A 22,970-nucleotide genomic window follows, 5' to 3' on the forward strand; every position below is an offset into this window, starting at 1 on the left:
AGTCTGTAACCAAACAAAACTGAATATCATAAAAATTATAGTTTGTATGAACAATGACAATTTTATAGTGAGTAAATTTTATTTAATTTTGTACTTTTAGATGATTGGTGTCACAACATGGGTAATTCAGGTTTTATTTCATATATTGCCTCATAAAAGTAAGAACTTAAACTTATATATCAGGTCATCCTTCAAGTAATCTCTGATTTTAGGTTCAGAAAAAAAGGGTTTCAAATACTTTTAATGTTATTTAATCAATAATGTATGTTCCATTATTATTACTTCCTGCCAACGATTCACAAGCTTCTTAGTACCACTTCTATAAAATTCTTGGTGTTTGGAAGAAAATAATGTAGAAAGGGTAGTTTTCACATCTTCATGTGTTCCAAGCTCTTTTCCATCAAGATAGTTCTGCAAACTTCAGAATAGATAATAATCTGTTGCAGATGACTATGAATTGTTGAATGGGTTGAATTTAGCTTCTGTGCTAGTGCTTCAACTGTTATAGCACAACCTTGATCAAGTGCAGCCAGCAGCAAGTCATCATTAAACTCAATAGGATGACCTGAACATGGCACATCACTTAAGCTGTAGTCACCTGATCTGAACTTCTGAAACCACCTTCGACATTTCCTTTTATTGAAAGAAACTGCACCATAAACACTTTGAATGTTTCATGTAATTTCTGCTCCACTATTGCCTTTTCAAACTCAAAGCATTATATGTTTAATGTGCTCCTCAGATATATCCATCTTCATTAGGGTTTATTTGATTAATGATTTGAAGAAGTGGAGTTCTGTTAGTTTCGTTTATTTGTCTGAATGTTTTTATACATGTCCTGCTGTATACGCTAGTCATTAAAGCCTTCTACAAAGACAGAAATGATTATGCACTTTCTGTATTAAATTTTTTTGGACATTACTTATGGGATGACCTGATACTATTAAAATATGGATTATTATTTAAGAGAAAAACTTAAACTTTGTGTCATGCATGGTAAAGAATAACTAAAACAAGAAGATTAAGGAAATTGCTTGGAACTATACACTTTCATAAATAACAAGACTATGGAATTCAGCATCACTTTGCAAGAGGAGATCAAATACTGGAAGAATCCATTGTGAGAAGCAAGCTCAGGAGACTGAGAAAGAAGGAATCCAGGAAATGGATCTTGGGACATCAAACACTGGCATTGATGCAAACTAAATTTCCTTTTATTATTTATTTTGATTGGGAAAGGACACTAATTTTAGTTTAACTCATTGTCACTTAAGCCATTTTAGAGCTGTTAGCACATTTTCCATATATTTCCAATTTGAGGATTTTGCTTTACACAAATTTGGATTCATAAACAACTATGAAAGAACTAATTGCTATAAAGTTAGTGGTGATGTAAATTGTAAGATTTTTCTTCCTATTCATAAAAATTATCAGACATTTTATTAACCAGTATATCAGCTACATGATAATGGGTTATATGGGAACAAGAACAGTTCACACCAAAAGTGAAGCAGAGATTTCCTATGATTTATTTTTTTATCAGGAAAGGACACTACTTTAAAAGGAAACAAAGAATTACTGTTATACCATGCTTTAGAGAGAACTTAAAAATCATATCAAATAATTATTTAAGTGGTCTGAAAAAATGAAATGGTTTGACTTTTTTTTTTCCTGTGAAATATGAATTTACAGCAAAATAATTCAATACATGCTGAAATATTTAGTTTTCTTTCAATTTAAGTAACATGCCCTATTCAATTCAGATTTTTCTGATAACCTTAAAAAAAACACAAAAGTGTGAGCCCTACTGATATTCACTGATAAGATTATAGAAAATATGCAAATGAAGCATAAAACTGTTAGATGAAAGCAACTTAATTCACAGAGTGAAAATCAGCTTTCACTCATCTCAATATGGGCTTTCAAAACTCATACAAATCCCAGTATAAGTACTCTGTAAATCATGTACTTTGTGTTTAAAACACTTAATATTTAGTAAAAAACTTGTCACATTTTGTGGTTATACATAATTTCATCATTGCAGTAACCATTACTCAATATAGTAGTAGTAATTGCCACAGTTTAAAAACTACCATAGCTAAAATTACATAAATAAGCAGATGACAGCTTAAATCTTGGACATTCAAATCCACATCACAATAACCATTACGTAAAGTTCATCCTATTCAATCTCATTTACCAAGATAAGAAGTAATTAATGTAATTTCTAACATCAAGTGGAAACCAATATTGTTCAATAAACTTACCTTAATTCTGCCCCCACTCAAGGTCTCACTCAATTTAAGGCGGGCATCCACAACTCTTTTTTAAATCTCTCTGTAGTCTTCTTCCAAAGTCACGGAACATAGTAGATCCACCGGACAATACAATATTCTGAAAAATAATTCAAACACTTGATTTGTAAGTCTCCAACACAATGTGTCAGGTATTACCTCTATAGTTTTAAATCATTACTCTAAATAATTTATCATGTATTAATCATACTATAATTATAACCAATATGTAATATCTATGTAGATTCCAACTATTATATAATAACAACCAATATTAAGCTGGTTATCATCCAAGATTAATAACACCAGTATTTTGTAAATGCAAACTGATGTTTATTTTATCAAACTACTTTAATAGTTTAATATTTGCATAAAATTGTACAAATACATACATAATTAATTAGCTTATTTTTAAGTAGAAATAAACTATTCTTAATCCTTCAAAATTATTTTAAATTAAAATGTGATAAATTTACATTTAACTCTCTTTCCATGGTTGTCTTTTGCTGTGCATGTCTTGAGGTCTTTGATGAATCACATTTAAAATTCAATTAAAATACTCGGCTTTTATATTATACCACAAGTATAGCATAAAATAGTAGCTAATAATCCATGTTTTAATAGTACAAGTTTTAAAAAGTATGAAACCTAATGTGAATTATTCATTACAATGTTGCTTTTACTCAGATAAAGCATAATTTTCATAGTCTTTAATCTTGTTTAGTTAGAGACACACAAAATCAGACCCCTCTTGCTAAACCTACCCATCACATCTTTTCATTCAGGATTTGTCAACAGTTTTCTTACATTTAATTGTAATTATTTATAACAATAAAAGTCCACGGTTTTCATCTGCCAAATGACATATAATATTACATTTTCTGTACAGAAAATTATAAATTTATCTTCTAGTACAAACTTCATTCCCAAGCAAGACATATCAAGCTTGGACGAATTTATAATAGCTTTTGTTGCATAGTTAGACACCCAGAAAAACTGTGATAATTATGGTACATTGTCTACTTTTTGAATGCTATTATTCTATGCTCTTTGATGCATTATTTAAATAAAAAATTATTTAGTGCAATACTACCAATAGTATAAGAAAGTAAGCTTAAGTGTCATTGGCAATTGGTAGGGAAAACAAGCTTCTGGTATGGATTTCTTGTTTATCTTGTATATTCTTAATAATTATAAAAGTAACTGAAATGTAAAAATAGGAAATTCTTTAGGTTAGGTAAAGTAAATAATAAATTTTTTTGATAGGCATGCACATGTGTAGTTCAGAGTAGCTCATGGGTAATGCAATTTGACAGGGTAACATGCCAAGTTATTTAGGAGTTAGTGAGATTGATAAAACAAGTCATGAATTTAAAGCTACTTAAGATAAAGAAAAATATCTTCATCTTACAAGATTAAGTCATTCTGAAAAGAAAAAAAGGAAATTTAGATTTTTTTGTGGTTAAAAAGTCACTGAAATTGACAACTCTTGAATAAAGTTAAGGTAAAGAAAATAACTGATAAAATATAAACTTTTAAAATGCATTCAGGTGGTTGAAATTTAAGCAAACAAAATTTGAGATTGAGAGAAAAATCATTTTTAACCTTAATATTAAAAATCAATATTCATTTTAACTAGTGGAAAGAAAAAAAATAAATGATATATTCATAGACAAATCTTTAGTAAAGAAAATTTCATGAAAATTGTGATTTGTATATAAAAGACAATGTTTACAGAAAGACTGCCTAATTTTGTGAAGATACATGTACTATATTAAAATTTTGTACTATCAAAATATACCAGGTTAAAAATAGTCTCACTTGGTTGGTCAATTTGGCCAAGCTCTTGTTGAGACAGTTAAGTTGATATGTATGTATATCTAGTTTTGTTTTCATTCTATGAAGACTCGCATAACTACAATTAAATTTACAACGTAAAGTTCTATCTTATACTGTTTGTGATCTTTCATTGATAGTTGGTTTTTTACTTGCATTTTGGCCACACAGAAAAGATGTAGAATTGAAGAACACTTTTGATAAGTGGAATGAAATACAATACCCAAATGTAAAGCAGGAGTTAAAACAAAAAGAAACTACCAAGTCAAAATGACGTTGGATTGAAAATACTTTATTACCTAGTTAAATAACACATTGTGAGTAAAGTAAAACAAAAGTTTAACAACAGTAATTTATAATAACTAAACAAAACAATACTATTTCAAATGTAGTCAGAGATGAACATTTAATTTGTGTTGACTTCTTGTACATCTGTTTAGCAGCATTGCCATACCAAATGAAAAAAAACTACCAAGTGATTTACTCTCATACAGTAGTGAAATTCAAATTCTGGTTGAAAGACAGAAGAATAATGTTGTATAGTCAAAGTTATGACAAAGAGTGAAATATATGGAGAAGGTATCGATGACCTAGTGTAATAGTAGTTACTGAAAAACACTTAGCAAAAGAAAGTGCATTGAAGTTGAGGACACCTAATGCATAGAATTATTCACAAGCAGAAGGGAAAAATGAAAGTAATACACTGTCAAAGTTGAAAAACTATGTCTAAGATAAGATAAATAAGGATAGTTTTTCAAAAGTTGACTAAAACACATTCATCCATTGGTATTAAAATGAAATAGACCTAAAACAAAAGAAACTGAATTAAATAAAAAGGAAAAGATAATTCTAAGGAATTTTACCAGAAGTTAACATAAGATAGATAACATGAAAATAAAACTAACGAGTAAGTGCAAGTAACTTTGGAACAAGAAAAAAACAACAACAAAGGTAAAACAAACATGCAGTCTGAAGGAAAGATTTAAAATTTAACAGAAAACTTAGTATAAGTTGGAGGAATAAGAAGTAAACTGTTTCAAGTGATCAAAAGAAAAAGGGAAGGCAAGTAGTAAACATACCAAGATAACTGAAAGCCAAAATTTTAAATGCAATGAAGAAAAATTAGAGATGGTAAATCAAAGGATATCAAAGATCATCTGGTATGTAAAATGAATAGTCAAAGAAGAAAAAAACCAAACAAAGAAAGGAGGCAAAAATAAAAGTATTATAATACATAAAAAAAAATTCAGAGGACAGAAAATAAAAGAAACATAATATGTTAGTTAGTGTGGAATGTGGTAAAATTATTTAATAAAGATTTCTTGGTGAATGTTTGTTGACAATAAATGTAATTCAATGGGAGAAGCAGAAGTCAATAAATAGTATAGAGAAGAAACCTGATGAATGAATGGTAAATTAAGTAGACAAAGAGAGAGCAAAAGAAAAAGAAAAGAGGGGCAAAAGGAGGTCATATTATAGTAATTAAAGTGGAATTATAAAATGGAAGAAGAAGCAATAGGTATTTCAACAAAATATAGAAGTGTAAAGAAGAAACCTGATGTCAAGTACAAATGGTAAATTAAAAAGAGAGAGAGAGAGGGAGTAAGAGAAAAAAAAATCAAGATTCAGACAATTATTAAAATAACTATGGACTGTGCAACAACTATTTCTCAATAGCTGAATATAATTTTAAATAAAACTACTCTCCTCACAACAGAATAATGGGTTTCACCAGGACAGGAGTTCCCAACCGGTGGGTCGTGACCCCTCAGGGGGTCGCGAAGCCTTGGCAGGGGAGTCGCGTAGCCTTGTTAGAAGTAGCTTGGGATAACATTAGTTTTATTTCATCAATTACATTTTCATGCTCTTACATTTTTTTTTGTTTCGGTGCAAAGCAAAACGTGTGCTACGTTAGTTCAATGTCATTAGGTGATATTATGGGTGTATGTATGCATGCCTGTGAGTGAATGTGCCTGTATGAATGTGTATGTGTCTGCAACTGTATGTATGCGTGTACTAGTGAGTAGCGAGTATGTGAGTGCATGCACATGTACGTATGCTTGTGTGTCTGTTTAGCCGAGATTAAGTGTGAGCGTGCTCGCTGTCGACACGTGAGTCACATGTCCGTTGCTGATTGGTGGATGACGAATCGTGCAACTGGCCATGCTCCTTCCCTCCCAATACTTACCCCATCATTACTCTACCTGCACCCCCCACAAGTAGTCAGTGTAAGATCTACAGTTGCCAAAGCGTTCATTATTCAACATTTTTATTTTATTTTAACAAGGAGATAAGTAAGCAGTAGAGGTGAGTTGTGTCCATGGCTAAACGGTGCAGATACTCAGAATGCTACCTCAACATTGGTTTCACCACTGTGCTCGCCAACGACGGCATTGAGAAACCACAGTGTGTTTTGAAACATCCAGAACATGCAAAGAAGGGTTTGGATTTCTTCAATCGGCATGAACGGTGTCTTAAAAGCCAAAGAATCGATAGAAGTGGGTCGTTTCAGCAGCAAAGTGCAGCCGTAGTTGAAGTTTCATATGAGATTGCATTCCGAAATTGCTAAACAGAAAAAGCCTCACACGATTGGAGAAACTTCTTAAACCCTGCATGATGAAAGCAGTAAATCTTATTCTTGGAGAAGCCAGTGCAAAGATGCAGCAAGTATCCCTGTCAAATAATACTATACAGAGGCTCATTTCTAAAATGTCTATGGATGTGAAGGAAGAGGTTTTGACTGAAATCAAGGGTTCCCCTTTGTTCTCCTTTCAGCTCAACGAGTCAACAGATGTAAGTTCATGTTCTCAGGTGCTTGTCTTTGTGAGATACATTAATTCAGGTGACATCAAAGACAAATTATTATTCTGCAGTGCACTTGAAACCACAACAAAAGCTGATGATGTCATGGAAAAAGTTTCAACTTTTTTTCAAGACGAAGATCTTCAATGGGAAAACGTGTGTGGGGTTTGTACGGATGGGGCACCGGCTATGCTGGGATCGAAATCAGGATTCCAGTCAAGAGTGAAGAAGCTAGCACCTCAAGCAAAGGGCATCCACTGCATGATTTACCGATATGCTCTCGCCAGTAAGACTCTCCCTGCCTCTCTGCAGGAAGTGCTTGAATCTGTAATCAAAACTGTAAATTATGTGAAGACTCAAGCACTCAACACTCGCCTATTCAAAGAACTATGCAAAGACATGAATGCTGACCACGAAGTCCTTCTCTTCTACACAGCAGTACGTTGGTTGTCGAAAGGAAACGTTATTAATCGTGTCTTTGAAATGAAAGATGAAAGAAAGCTATTCCTGGAGACTCAAGAAAGGAAAGATCTTGTAGCTCACTTAAAGATGAAGCATGGAATAAAAGGGTTATGTACCTAGCCGACATTTTTGACAAGCTGAACAAGCTCAATCTAAAGCTTCAAGGAAGGGAAACTCATGTTCTCCTTTTTCAAGAAAGTCTTCGGGCCTTTGTTTCCAAACTGCAGAACTGGCGTCGGAAAACCAATCTTGGAAGCATCGCTATGTTTGAAAAACTTTGTGGAGTGACGGATGAGTCTCAGATCCAACTGGATCAGTTCCTCAAGGATGAGATTACCGAACATCTTCAGTCTCTAGAAAAGGAAGTCGAGCATTACTTCCCTGAGCTATCACAGGAACAGGAGGCCCTGGTAAGGAACCCATTTTGTACTGAACTTGATGTATCCAGTATCCCAGATGATATCAAAGATGAATTTCTGGATCTAAGGAACGACTCTTCAGCTCGTGATCTCTTCAAGGTGAAATCCATGACTCAGTTCTGGTGCGCTATGTATCAGTCATACTCCAAAGTCAGCATGATAGCTTTACGTGTCCTTGTTCCATTTGCTTCTACCTACTCGTGTGAGGCAGGATTTTCCACTCTTGTCAATATAAAACAAAGAATAGGAACAGATTGGATGTTGAAGATGACATGAGACTGGCTCTAACAAATGTTTGACCACAATTTCAAAGCTTGCTGCTGAAATGCAACATCAGGCATCTCACTAGCTGGTTTGGATAGCTGTTCAAACCTAGGTTAGTATTATTTTAAGAAATATATGTTCTTTTTGGGAATTCAGGTTGGAACAATGTGATTTAATTTGCTAATAAATAATTACAGAATTTTAAAATATTTTTTTAGATGTTTCTTTCCCTCTCCTTCACAGAAAATAAAAGAAAAATTAAGCTGCTGATAGTAAGCTCTAAGTAGGGGGTCACATGGGTTTCAAACTTTTAGGTAAGGGGTCGCGAGTGCCAAAAGGTTGGGAATCCCTGCACTAGGACTATAAAAGGGTTTGATTATATCTTTAATGATATAATTTTTAAATGTAGTTCTGAGAAACTTGTCAATAAATGGTCCCAATTTTAATATATAAAACATTACAGTTTAACATTTATAAGAATGTTAATGCAAACGAGGTTGCATGTAACTAAAGAACACAATCTAAATACCTCTCCTACACAGTATTTGGCACATTAATTTTTTTTGTTTGTTAGAAAATGTCTAAATTTTTTACAACTGCTTACAATGAGGTAAAAATACTACGATTACTAACTGCTAGCACAAACAACCACCCATAAAGTGATGGTTCTGCTCGTAAGTAAAAATATAACAGTATTCCAAAATATTAACATGCTCATCATCACAATTAACTCATGTTTGTTCTTCATACCAGTAAATTACTAGTGTGGGATCCTCCAAAATAGTTGGAAGCTATGAAAGGATCCACAGTTAAGGAAAGTCTGGGAACTTCTAGGATACAATATGAAGAAAAAATGTTTTTACTAAAAATGTATAAAACGTATGAGAAGAGCCATGATATTTAAAAAAGAAACCAGGAAGACATTTTGCAGAAGATTGATATGGCTTGGAAAATGGTAGCTGAGAAGATGGGAATGAAGCATTAAATGTGAAATGGAAGTAAGTGGTTTGATCAAGAATGTAAAACAACAAAACAAGAAAAATGGAATTTAAAACATTTTACAGGATGGGAAAATAAGAAGAGAGAGAAGAATTATTAGAAAATGAGGAAGTTAAATAGGATACAAGAATGTTTATAATCGTAGGACAGAAGAGGCAATTGAAAATAATTAAGCACTGAAGAAAAGAAAAAGCCTATGGATCATATGAATTTTACTACCATACTCATTTCATAAACATCTGTCATCACTTCCAGCATTGAGGTCTTGTAGTATTTCAGGACAACAGATGGCAACATTGTATTAATTATTTGAGTAACATAAATAGATATATATTGCTGTGGTATGATAGTGAACTCAATGACCAAGTGTATCACAGAAACTGTAGTCATAGTAAAACAAAAACAAACCCAACTTGACTAAAAGCTACTGATCAAATCGTCAAAGAAAATTACTTCTCAAACCTCATTTATTCAGTTACAGAAATCCCCATGCACTGTATGAAGCCATGAACAATAGATAAAAACTGTTGCACTGATGAATCATAAAACAGGAAATTCATACACAAAAAGATCTAGTTCCTGATAAGAGTAAGAAGTAATAGCAGAGTTAAAGAATTGATTAAATCCATTATTTATAAATTAGTAAGTTATGAATTTTCAAATTCTCCACTGATGTTTTGACTTTGAACCTACATCAGACAAATATTCTTTCTCATGTTGGTTTAAAAACCAATGTGTAACACACATTAAACATTTGGGGGGAGAGGGAATAAAAGAAAGAATACATCTAGGATACGTTATTTTCTTTACAAAGTAATGATACCTGTAAACGTTTTAAGGTGAACACCTTTAACATTCAACAAAAAGAAACAGTTATTCATCATACTGAGAAAAGAAAAGAAAAGATATCCCATTTGTACAAGTGTAAATAATTCCTTGTATAAAATGTTATCACAGTACCTTGTATAATGGTCTTCTGACATCAATGGGACAGTTCTGGATACATGTGTCCACAATTTCAGAGATAGGAGTCATAAAGTCTGGATTAGCAAACTAAATTAAAATATATTATGTCAGAGATTTAAAAAAAAAAATCTATGCAAGTTGTTTTTTTCTATCAAGATTAAAAGAGAGATATTCATATAACTGGAATTAATGATATAAAAAGATGATCACAATACTTTTTGAAAATACTGAACTAAAATATACAGGATATGAAAATCACATAAGAGATGAAGTTTTAAAATAAAATAAACTGAAAACATGAGGTGAAAGCACAGGACTGTACAAGTGAATTAAATTGCAGTGCAACTGTTACTGAAGTAAAAATAAGTGGTATTCCCAGGTGAAATCTGATTATATACTGCTTATAAGAGAGGGAGACAATCAATCTCAGAGTGAATCTTAATAATTTACTTAAAAGACCAAATTTAAATTGAGGGGATAAACTGACTGGATGCATGATGAAAAATAATCTTTATAAATAAAGGCACAAACACTGCATACATACGTTCATCAAAATACTGGATGCAAATTTTTATTGATAAGCAGAGAACAATGTTTCGATCTTCTTAGTTCACCTTCAGGTTAGAAAAAAGAGAATTTACAATGACCCTAGACATGAGCTCAACAACAGTCAATTGCAAACTTTCTCTTTGTTAACCTGATGATGACCTAAGAAGGTCAAAACGTTGTTCACTGCTTATGAATAAGTGTTAATACCCATACCAGCCGTTATGAGATGCATTTTTATTTCAAGTGGGCTTATCATCAAGAACTGGATGCAAATCTACTGAACCAGTGAATCAGTCCACAACTGTGACCTCTAGAGATTTTTTCTGTTGACTAACTCTCATAGAAAACAAAGTAAAAGTATATCAATCTTGTACTCCTTACTCAAAAAAACACTACCATATGAATGATCATTCTCATATAATGTGGCTAAGGCCATCTACATGGCTAATAAAGAACACTGCTGTTCTTGACCTCTTTGAATGATGTAAAATGTTGTAGCAAGCTTCTCCATGCACATTATTCTTCTGAAGTACAAAACGAAACAAAAGTGATTGAAACAAATATAACAGTGGCCTTCTGGACCAGATGTTTATATATAATAATAATAAAACTGCAAAGAATCAAACTACATAAACAACTTTAAAAATTCTGATATCAATATACAAACAAATACGTAGTATGCTTGCATATTACAGTATATGGTACTTATGTCAACCGACATCCAACAGAAAGTCTTAAATATCCAAAATGAACTGAAGGTTAGGAAATATCCAACAAACAATAAAAGTAAACAAAGATAACGTTAAAAAAATAGCAAATACACATGTAGGTATAAATGAAACATAGCTCACACAACAAATAACTGTTGAAAACAATTATTATGGTATGTGTTCACTGTTTAAGCTATATCCTGTTTAGAAGCATACCAAGTACTACTATATGAACAGAAATGAATCCAAATAAAATACACTGATTACTAATTATGGAAGGGTGAAATAAGTAGTTCTTTCAATTATGACAACATCTGCTATTTTGAACCATTCTTAAACTTGAGCCCTTAAAATTAATGAACCAACCTACAAGTTCAGCTACCAAGGTTCAAATTTCCTATAATCTCCTCCTCACTCTATATGCATAAAGCTATGATTTTGATAACCAGAAACAAAATGAAACTTTAGCACATTGGCTTCAACAACTAGTTTAAGTTAAAATTAACAAGTCAAGACTTACAACAGAATTACAAATATAAAACAGGAGAAAATTATATAGATTAAACAAATACAAAATTTAGACAATTCAGTTACAAAAAATAAAAACATTCATAAACTGTGCCAATTCAACAAAATAATTTACAAGAGAATTAAATGAAATCAAAATAACATAATAGACTAGATCAAGTTAAACAAACTATAATTTTGAAAAATACAATTACAAAATTTTCAGACACAAAACTGAAAATATTAAAATAAAGTTATATAAAAATTGAACAGCAAACATTTAACCAATTAAACCTAACCAAAATATTAAATTAATGACAAATTAACTCAGTGCCAAGACCAAGTCCACACCATTGAATTCAATTGAACATTCATTATTTTGTTTAAGATATTCTTTAACCCTTTCACTACAGGTCGTGGGTCAAATGCCATGTCATTGAGTTTGATTTACATTCAACATTTTATCAGACTACTATTTTATGAAATTATGACAATAAGTTCAGAATGAAATTGTAGATTGTATTTCAAATTTGAAAATTATATCAGAGTTAATTTCTGAATTTAAAAGTACATATTAGAAGAACCTGCCTTAATACAGTTTTTTTTTTGTGAGTCATGTAGTATGTTGAATGCAGCACTGGTTAAAACATTAGATGCCTGTGATGTCAAGATACTAAATCTATAGTCTTATACAAATTAGGAACTCAAACTACCATTACAAACTAGAAAACAAAATAAGCACCTTCTAGTTTTTTTGAGATATGGCTTGTATACTGAAACAAACACAGTGGCCTTGTTCACCTCTATTTTTAGAAATGGTCCCTTATATACTGCTACTACAATTCTTAACCAAATGACAGCTCAGAATGTCTCCTTAGTGGTTTTTTCTCAACCATTTAAATCTGAAATGGCTTTTTTTTATCCATTTCTGGAAGGTATATTGTGTCTTTAGTCTGCTCAAAGTTTTACTCAAATGCACACCCAGCAATGTCATAGTGAAAAAAATTGTATGCTTTATTTCTTAATTCAATGCTTATATTTTAAGAAAAATACATTACATAACTTATTTCTAAATAGTAATAATATATATATATATATATATACACACACATGTACTTTATTATAATACTTTATTATAAAACGTTAAGGTAGAAATTTCTTCTATATAAAAAGATTTATTTTATTTCACATACACTACTTATTTAGAAGAAAATCCCAAATGTCAATTATGGATTTGATTCAGTATGTTCCACAAAAACAACCATGAATTTTCAGATTTTTTTCTAAGAATATGCCATTTAGAGCCCTTGATAAAAAATCAAAATAGGTTTGAATAAAACAGCATCAATATGAACTTTTTAACCACAATACAAGTGTAGTTTTATTACAATTTAGTCAATTTTCATTTGCCAAACTTAGTTCTTACAGCAATAGTATTTCCTGTACCACAGCCGAATAGGTTTTTAAAGACAGAAATTTGAGCACTTGTGAATAGCTGACTTTCACCAGAAGCAAAAACAGTCAATTATTTGAAAGTGCTCAAACTATTGGATTTTCTTCTTTAATCTATTCACATTTTATAATTGTTTATGATTGTTAGTAATATAACTATATAATTAAAGCAGTTATGTTATTTTCAAATATAATGCCAATAGGGTTTTAATCTAAGTGAACAACTGTATAAAAGTGAGAATAAAGTGATAGGAACTTAGCTTGTCAATATCTTGCTTGAAGAATATCTGTGAACCACTTATGACACAATTACAGCACTGATGTTTTTAAAAAAGTCTTATTCATCCCTTTATGCTTCATTTGAATTATGATGCAGTTTAAAAAAATAAAAAGTAGAAATGCATCTCAGAACAGCTGGTATGGGTATTAACACTTTCATTAATAAACAGAAAACAAAAGTTTGACCTTTCTAGGTCATCTTTAGGTTTACAAAGAAAGTTTACAAGAGACCATTACCAGATGCGTCTTAAGGACGAGTAAAAATGGGTATGAGATTGTCAGGGGTATTGCAGTTGGACATTAGGTTATTAATTAGTATACGAATAAATGTGTTCCTTTATATTGGTTTAATTTTGGTTTTCATTGCTGTATAAGCAGGGCTTCTTTGATTTTGCATTCATTTATATTTGTCTTCTTAGTATCCGAGCATTTTCTTCAGCTACGTCGTGTCATTTTGATTTGCACTGTTCGAAAACATGTGAAGGTGTGTGTTCTTTGAATCTAGTTTCCATTTCATGCTTGTTTCTCCAATATAGAAGTTATGCAGCTGCATTGTATTTTATAAATTATGTTGGTGTTGTGTTTCTCAGTGTAGTTTTTACATAGTATGGACTTCAGTTCTGCACCTGCTTTTTGAATAAATTTGGTGTTTACTGAAATAGTGTTTTGTTTCAAGTTCTTTTTTCTAAACTTTTATTTTGTCACTGATATCATGAATATATGGTATGCAGCAGTATAAGGTCTTGTAGTTTGTTGTATTTTGAGATTTTTTGTGTGCGCGTGCTTTTCCCATGGTTTTTGAGGAAATTTGTTGATGAAGTGCAGTTTTATTTTGTTGATTTCACAGTTAATTTTATCAGATGAGCATAGTTTTGTGGCTGTGTTTATTTGGTTTCCTAGTATGTTGAATTTTTCTTTTATTTCAGGTGCTGAGTCCCAGGGAATGTATAACCCAGTATGGGTGATTTTCTCTGGATTTTGAATTGTGCACAAGTTCTAGTATTTTGAGGTTAAAAAATATTATTTGGTTAGTTTTTTCCTGTTCACAGATGAACTTAATGTTGAAAAACTAAGTATTAATGCCTGTAGCAGTTGTTCCGAGATGCTTTTTTTTTTTTTTTTTTTTTTTTAAATTTCAAGTGGGTTTTTCATTATCAAGGAAAACAAAAGTAGTCTGGTACAGACAGTATTGTCTATTTTTATGCTGATCAGTTCTTTTAGAATGACAATTGCTGAAGTCAGTGTTGCTGAGAGAGAGAGAGAGAGAGAGACTTTGGTTGTTCACAAGGTGAAACGTTTTTCTAGAGCAATGCATCCTTGAGAAGAAATTTTAAGAGTCGGAATCTTGTACATCTTTATGGGGCAACACTACAGATCTAAATCCAGCATCAGCTGCACTTTTACACACATCATTATGACCAACTCATAAGCTTTGGTAACATTCTCAAGATTAAGACCCCCCTACCTGAGGCAGTGTTCTGAATACAAATATAATCCCAGATGGAACTGAGGAAAAAGACTTTCCTGCCATGACCATCCATTTATAATGCATTTGATGTTAACTACAAAATATATAAATACTGATACAGTGCAATGTAGTATAAGTATCATGAACAACAGAAGAATTAATTTTGCCATCCTAACATCAGACAGAGTAGCTGTGCTCTCCTGCTTTTACAGTTGTTCATAAACATGAACAGTTCAGACATCTAATGAAGTGTCAAAATTTTCCTAAGTGTTACAGGTTATGCCAGTTTCTCATACTGTGTCAGAGCACAACACTTCAGAAACATTGTGTCATCAGTATATATTTCACTCTACCAAAGATACATCAGCTTGGACTCAAGATCAAGAGTTTACTCATGAAGTGTTTATTGATCAACATTTACCACAAAATGTAACCCGAGTGCTCAGAAAGTAAGAACTGCAATTCTTTCAACACATTTGTATGTCAACAGTTGCAAGTTATCAGTTGCTGAAGCCAATCACTTTTTTTAGGGACAATTTATTACCACTTTACATGTCCCATATCTTTTTCCAACCAGGCTCAGTCAAATAAAATGAGTTCATAACTTTGTGCTCTTTACAGTTTCCATAACTTTTAATAGAGTGTATGTATCTTACAAAATTTTGATAGGGTATCAGAAAACAATAAAAGGCATTTGTACACAGAAATTAATTTTTAATTAAGTATTTTTAAAGATTTGTTTGTGAATATATACTGAGTAATTTTGATTACTAGTTGAAGTGCAATGTGATTTTCATGTTAGGAATAAAAATACTTATTCTATTAAAAAAATTCAAAGTTCATTTGTAGAATTTCTAAAACCTTCTAACCTCATTTATTTTTATCTGTTGCTTTACTCTCTCTACCCTAACTACATACAATTTTGGTCAAATTTACTGATTTTGTACCTATCAACAAATCTTAAATTACCCTTTTCTTTCTAGAAAGACTAAATTGTAATAAAACTACTTTTGTTTAAACTCATAACAGTATTCATCTGTTTGTACATAAATTTTAATGTCCTATGAGCTTTGTTCAGATTAATATTACCACAATAAAATTACCACTGGCAAATGTGGAGCTAATGTTACCCATACCAAATTCTATAAATCAAGGGCTGCTCGAGAGTATTGTGAAAACTTTACTTTTCATTTTACCCTACCTAAAAAAAGTAAATTTTTTTACATTTCAGTTACTTTTATAAATTTAGAATACAAAAGATAAACAAGAAGTAAAGCTAACTATGCAACAAGAGCCATTACAAATCCAGCTAAGCTTGAATGAGTGTTTCCATAACAAAGTTTGAACTGGAAGCAATAAAGACAATTCTTTTCATGGAAAGCAACACAATATAATCCATCATTGTACAGATTAATACATTGGATTTCTACTGGTTATAAATATTAAAATATCATACAAAACTCTTGGCAATTTCTGAAAGAGGATGCGACAGGTGGCAAATTCCTTTCCATACAAATAGCAGGAATAATGGATAAAAAATACTTAAACTGCAAACACTTGTATTTATTGTACCATATTTGCATTACAGTCAGTCAGCATATAGGCCTGTATATACAACTATGCTATGTCATTCTTTATCCAAGGTAAAACAGCTGAATTTCCACTATTAACAGCATCAATAAAGTATTAATGGATTTTTTGTACTTCAACAATAGCCTGCTTTAAAGACAAACATCTGTTTACATTCCTGCTTCCATGCAAGTCACATATCAACCTTAATCAATGGATACAATAATGTGGCTACTTCCAAGAAACTGGTCACAAATGATTGATAATACAACATAAAAACTTAGAAAGCTGCATACTTCTTTAGTTTACAGATTAGCAGACACTTCATCTTCATCATCCATATAACCAAGAAACTATTTCTATATGCATGAACTGTAGAGTTTCATGGTTTCAACTACAAGCTTGCACCCTTGTAATGCTAGAATATCAATTTCAGATTCTCAGCTATGTCCTGGAAGGGACAATCAAAAACCACTTTTTGTTCCACACGTAAAATACATCTCCTGTAGCATTTCTTAAAATGTTAGTTCTATCAGCATTTTGAAAGTGGCAAGTACATTACACAAATAAAATGATGTGGAATCGACCGTCTAGGTACCTTCCAAATCTCTAGTACAAACAGATTTGTTTGTATGCAGTACTGGCTCAAGTTCAGAAACTGAAGGATGCAAAAATACCAGTTGTGCCTCTTCAAATTTCCATATTTTTATTTTTTGTACCTTACAAAATTGCAAAAATTTTTTGACTTCAGAATATAGAGTACAAAATTAGATATAAAAGACAAAATTAGTTTTTAGAAGATGTATTGCAGAACTTCCTTCATTTCTGCCACATTAATTTTTCATTTCATTTTCTACAGAAATTACTGCTAAACAACTTTCTCTTGTTCCATTGTAGAATGCAAAATGTTATCAACTTAGTCTGAAAAAAATTTTGCCACTTACCACACTAAAGAGAAAAGTTAAAATTCTTAGAGCAATAAATACATTTAGGAATATTCAGTGATGTTGAGAAAACCCACTTGTAGAGATATATATATGAGAAAAACTGCTCGTTTTGGGTTGAGAAAATTTTTTACGTAGAGGAGTGAATAACATTTCGACCTTCTTCGGTCATCGTCAGGTTCACAAAGAAAGAAAGAGGTAACTGTTCGGAAGCTGACCACATGTTTGAAGGGGTTGTGTAACTGAGTGTCGAAATGTAGAGGGCATGCTTAGATGTTTGAAGATATAATTTTATATTTTTTTATTTTAAGCCTGCCCTCTACATTTCGATACTCAGTTACACAACCCCTTCAAACATGTGGTCAGCTTCCGAACAGTTACCTCTTTCTTTCTTTGTGAACCTGACGATGACCGAAGAAGGTCGAAACATTATTCACTCCTCTACGTAAAAAATTTTCTCAACCCAACAAGCCGTTTTTACATATATATTTGGGAATATTCCTTCGATTTGGTTTACACAGGTATAAAATAAGGCCTTATACGAGGTTAATTTTCCAGTGTTTTTATTTGATATTAAGTTTTACACAAACTTTCACCACATGTATTCATTTTCTCTTTCCTTGTTAGTATGTTTTCTAAATTTATACAATTTTTGAAGACTTAAAATTTTCTCATAGATTTTTTTAGCCTCTTTTGAGCTAGCCCCATCTGTATGTAGTAAAGAAAATGTATCAGTGTTACCACAATTACCATCCCTACAGTTGACAGATTCTTTTATTCTGGACAAACACCACTTCAGATACCAGAACAATCTTTATATATTTGTCAGTTTCAATACTGGTCACATCCCTGGTTCTCAAGTAAGTCTACAACTGGGTTGTTTCTTGCATGCATTTCATGTACATCTACATGATAATGCAGGATTGTTGTCCAGCCAAAATGACAATTTAGACTTGAACAACGACTCTGGAAATTGAGCATTCATTATTGGGTTTAGTAAAATGTTGTAGTTAGCTATATGGCTGATTTGCCTCACTTCTCCCTAAGTTATTATGTCAACAACCATTCCATCTAAGGGATGAATAATTTTGCATTCATAACAAGTTAACAGTTTTAACATCAGAAATTGAGCAGACAGGTGTTTGAACAAGTGATGCCCAATTTTCTGATAAAAGAATCAGAGCTATCACCTATGCAAATGGTGGTAACACACTGAAGTACACTCATAGCACAACATTGAATCTACTTTTATGCTTGGTAGTATTACAAGCTCCTCCTCAACACACAAAACCCTTGACAGGCCAAATTTCAATAGTTTTCCTGTTGCATAAATAAAACTGACTGACAATTTCAGCAGCAGGTCTGTCCCTACCAAACCAATTTCTGAACCATGACTGGATATAACAATCCTCATGTGGCAAGAAACATTGCTAAAATGAAGAGATAAAGAATGGGGTTTATTCATTAATATCCTCCTCTTTCTAATTGGCATAAGTGATGACTTCCCTTCAAGTATTTGATACAAGCCAAGGTTAAGTACAGTCCTGACAGTACCAGTACCCAAAAAATCTCAACTTTGTGTCAATATCTATATATAAATACAAACATACCTTATAATCCAAATTCAAACATTCACATATCATGTGACTAAATAAGCAGTAAATGAAATGAAAGCTCCTTCCCTCAATTACAAGGACATTATCACATGCTGCACAGGTAGTTTTACTGTAGCAAAAGGTGCTAGGACTGTCATACTGGATGAAGCCATGGTAGCTATGCTGAGACACCCTGTCTCATCTGCCTTGGAGTCCTAATAGACCCAGAATATTGCTTTAAAACACTAACTCATTGTTACTAGTTTCATTTTCTATTCCTTGTGCACACACAACTAAAATTTGTGAAGTCATTACTGTTAAGTTTGGAACTTAACTATGTATCACACTTGAATCTTAAGCATAATCCATACTGTTCATCAGCATGGTCGTAATCAAGTTACCACCAAAACTGCTTTCATCAAAAAAACTTCTCTAAGACCATGTGGTGTTACATGGGTTCACCCAGGAGATCTTCAAAATACTTGATGAATATCTTGCTGCAATCAGCAGAAGTCATCCAGAAACATCTTCCCATGTAATCTTATTACATCAACAGAAACAGCCACGTTCTTATGAAGTTATCACCTTTGAACACTGAACTGGACCCTGTGGATTAATTAGTTTTATATAAGATCCAATCTTGGGCAGAGCTTGCTTACAACTGTGTTTAAGTTTCTCCTCATCCTAATACACTCTCAGATGTCAAGTGCTAACCTGTTTAAATTCTATACTAGATGCTGTATCACCAATCCATGAACCTATCTGTTCCAAGCAACAGCTCTGGAAAATATTTGAGAAAATGGTCAAAATAGTTATTCACCACCTTCTTAAGCACTTGCAAATTCACCTATATCATTTTACCAGTACAATTAAATTACTGTAGGCACATCTGTTACCAGCTTCCATATTATACATATAAATTGTTATTATTTGTGGGAGATACCCTTTATCCTCCTTTAAAATACTGTAAGAAATCTGACAAATATGTTACAACGTCCTCATCCAAAGTCAAAAGCAGAACAATGCAAGTTAAGGATACACAGTGCTGCTTTCTGCATCATCCTCAACCAAACAGTAAGTGATTCAGAGAACAAACAATTAGCAATGTCCAAGATCCCTCAAAGACAATCAGCATTTCTTGGAATGCCCAGGCTGAATATTGCCATAAAGACATATCTTTACTGCTTTACACTACTACATGCAGGAGGTAATCACTTTGAGAAAGCCTCAACAACCAGAATTTTCCTTAGGCACTTCATAGGAAAATGGAAATATAGTGCAAATATATTGGTTGAGGTGAAGGTAGGTGTACTGTAAACATTTTTATACTCAGGGAATTACTTTTATAAGGGTCCCAGAGGTTCTTAAAAATCCAGTGTAGACATTTTGGAAACAGCAATATGGGAGAAATTCAAGATGGCTTCTAAGAGGGGTAAATAATTGTATATTCTAGAGCAGATAGCACAACAAATTTGATGTTAAGGTATAGATTTTTGAAGAAGTAAAGGACACCACTGGACACAAACAAAATCAGTCCTGACCATTTAGGTTACTCAAAATGGTGGCCCTAAAAAGAAGATAGCAAAATTATTTTAATGTTAAAATACAGATTTGGGGGGGATCAAGGAGTTAATTTTCCTGTGTTTACTACAAGCAATTTTGAGCTTCTAATAGTATGAAAAAGTACTTCACACATATCAGGGAATATGCAACTATGAATTGCTTCAAATATTTGAAGACAGATTAACAACATGCTACACAAAAGCATTTGTCAATATTCAGCCACAAAAAATATACAAATATTTATCTCTCACTAAAATTCGTTACACTTTATAGTGTTAGATGACTTGAAGCTGACCTATTTACTATACAAATGTTACATATAACAAACTATACACAATTAGTGAACATAAATATGTATGTGCTGGAAGAATATGTTAAAGCCCATAATTATTAAAATGTCCCAGATTAGCATTCCAATGCAGAGAATACAGCAACAATAAAACGGTAATCTTGATGGTGGTATTGGTTCAGGCATCTCTAAAACAATAGGACTTTTTCAAACAGTTCCACCTAATTGGAATCCTTTACACTTGCAGTAAATGCAGCAATAGCAAAAAGCAGTAGCTAGTGGCACACATTGTTTATGTGCAGTTCTGTACATAGAAAATGTAAAATATGCTTCCTTACAGTAAAACTGGTTGGTGGAAACTCAGCAAATGTCATCTTTGAACTGTAATAGTTCAAAAAAAATTTCCCTTGTATCACTGGAAAAAATTTTACTCTAGTTCTGCCAATAATTTATACTGTCAAATAAAGGTACTTGAAAAATATGATTCTTCAAGTATAAAAGATCTCTAGAGTCACTATATAAAAACAAGTTATGAGCCAAGAAAAACATAATACAATTCTGTTGAAAAATGGGTGATTAAATAGCAACAAGTAAAACAGATTAAAAAGATAATGTAATAAATTAAACGTAACCTTTTTCATGACGCCATTTTGGATTGAAAGTGAAACAATATGAAAGTAGGTCAAATGCTTATATGGTGCTGACATCTAGCGTTGAAGTTAGGTATTATTGAGAACGAATTAACTGTGTTACTGATCGGCTTGGACGAGTTATCTCATCTACAGCACTGAACAGGTTAAAACGCAGTCACCACTAACTTCAACATATCATAATATATTAATATCTAAAATATTTCACATAGTGGTCTTAAAATCACTATCTTCCCCCAAATGTTCAGATAATAAATAATGAATAAAACTTTCTGCATTTAAAAATTCATGTGTCATAATTATGCAACTAAAACATTCCATGTCACAATGTGTGTTTTTAGTTGCAGCCCAGTGATTAACAGAATGGCTCCAAGTATATTTCAAGTACAAACTTATAGCTCATAACTATCTCGACCAATTTCAGATTTAACTATAGCTGTGGCAACTGAAGATTCTCTTGATTTTAAAGTACAAAATTTTAGCATGTATCTACATCAAATGATTTGTGATTAATTACAGCCACAGCTACTGATAATTCCCTCTTGTTTTGCCTTTAGACAATTTCATTTTACACAATGGTAATGAAATAATATTTCAAAACGTATTTAAGTAAACTTAAAACATTAGTAACACCCAAAAATTTTAAAGGAAGAAAATAACATTCTGGAAATCCAGAATAATTTTTGCATTCCTTGAGTGTAATACCAAACTTTGTTTCAAGGATTTTAATGACAGATTCAGCACTTCACGTTACTTCAGGAAAAAAAAAAAAAGTGATGCAGTTGCAAATACATTGCTAATTTTGTATCATTTTGTTTTCTTGCACATATTTATTCTAACAAGATCAAAGGCAGTTAGTTCCAGCAAAATTATCCAATGATTGCTGATATCATGTGATCAGTATCATGCACTCATTGCTGTGAAAGTAATTAAATATAACACTAGTGCCTAGATTGTCCATACTGGGAATAGCAAAAAGTCACAGTAACACAATCAGCAGTTTCTCACTAGCTAACCTGTTGTTTAACTTAATATATTTAAGATTCTTGTTCTGAATTAATTTTTATTGCAATTTAATCATATTATCATGAAAAATGCTAAGTCATAACAAAAATAATAATCATAAAACCCAAGTTTTGGTTGGTCAGTCAGTTGGTTCAAAGTTACAGAAGTCCAATTCCACTTTTGTAATCTTAAATAACTCCTAAATTTCAGCACTTTTCCACTATAAACACTGAAGTGTATTTGCATCCTTGTGCAAAATAAATCAGAAAATAGTGCAAAGATAGGATTCAGAATTACTACAAGAAAGGCTTTGTTAAAACAAACTGAAGATACCAGTTACCTGTAGCA

At 32.1% G+C, this 22,970-nt stretch overlaps 1 protein-coding gene across 1 annotated transcript in view; it reads right to left on the reverse strand.

The window, feature by feature from the left end:
- Window positions 1–2,177: 2,177 nt before the first annotated feature.
- The window catches only part of LOC143256313 (actin-related protein 3C-like), a 34,017-nt gene continuing 13,224 nt past the window's right edge, over window positions 2,178–22,970 (reverse strand). The window contains 3 exon segments of the mRNA XM_076513388.1: window positions 2,178–2,321; window positions 2,323–2,394; window positions 10,037–10,129. Of these exon segments, the coding sequence (XP_076369503.1) occupies window positions 2,193–2,321; window positions 2,323–2,394; window positions 10,037–10,129 (294 nt within the window). The 3' untranslated portion in view covers window positions 2,178–2,192.

Source organism: Tachypleus tridentatus, chromosome 7, assembly GCF_004210375.1.
Source record: "Tachypleus tridentatus isolate NWPU-2018 chromosome 7, ASM421037v1, whole genome shotgun sequence".
Lineage (NCBI taxonomy): Eukaryota > Metazoa > Arthropoda > Merostomata > Xiphosura > Limulidae > Tachypleus > Tachypleus tridentatus.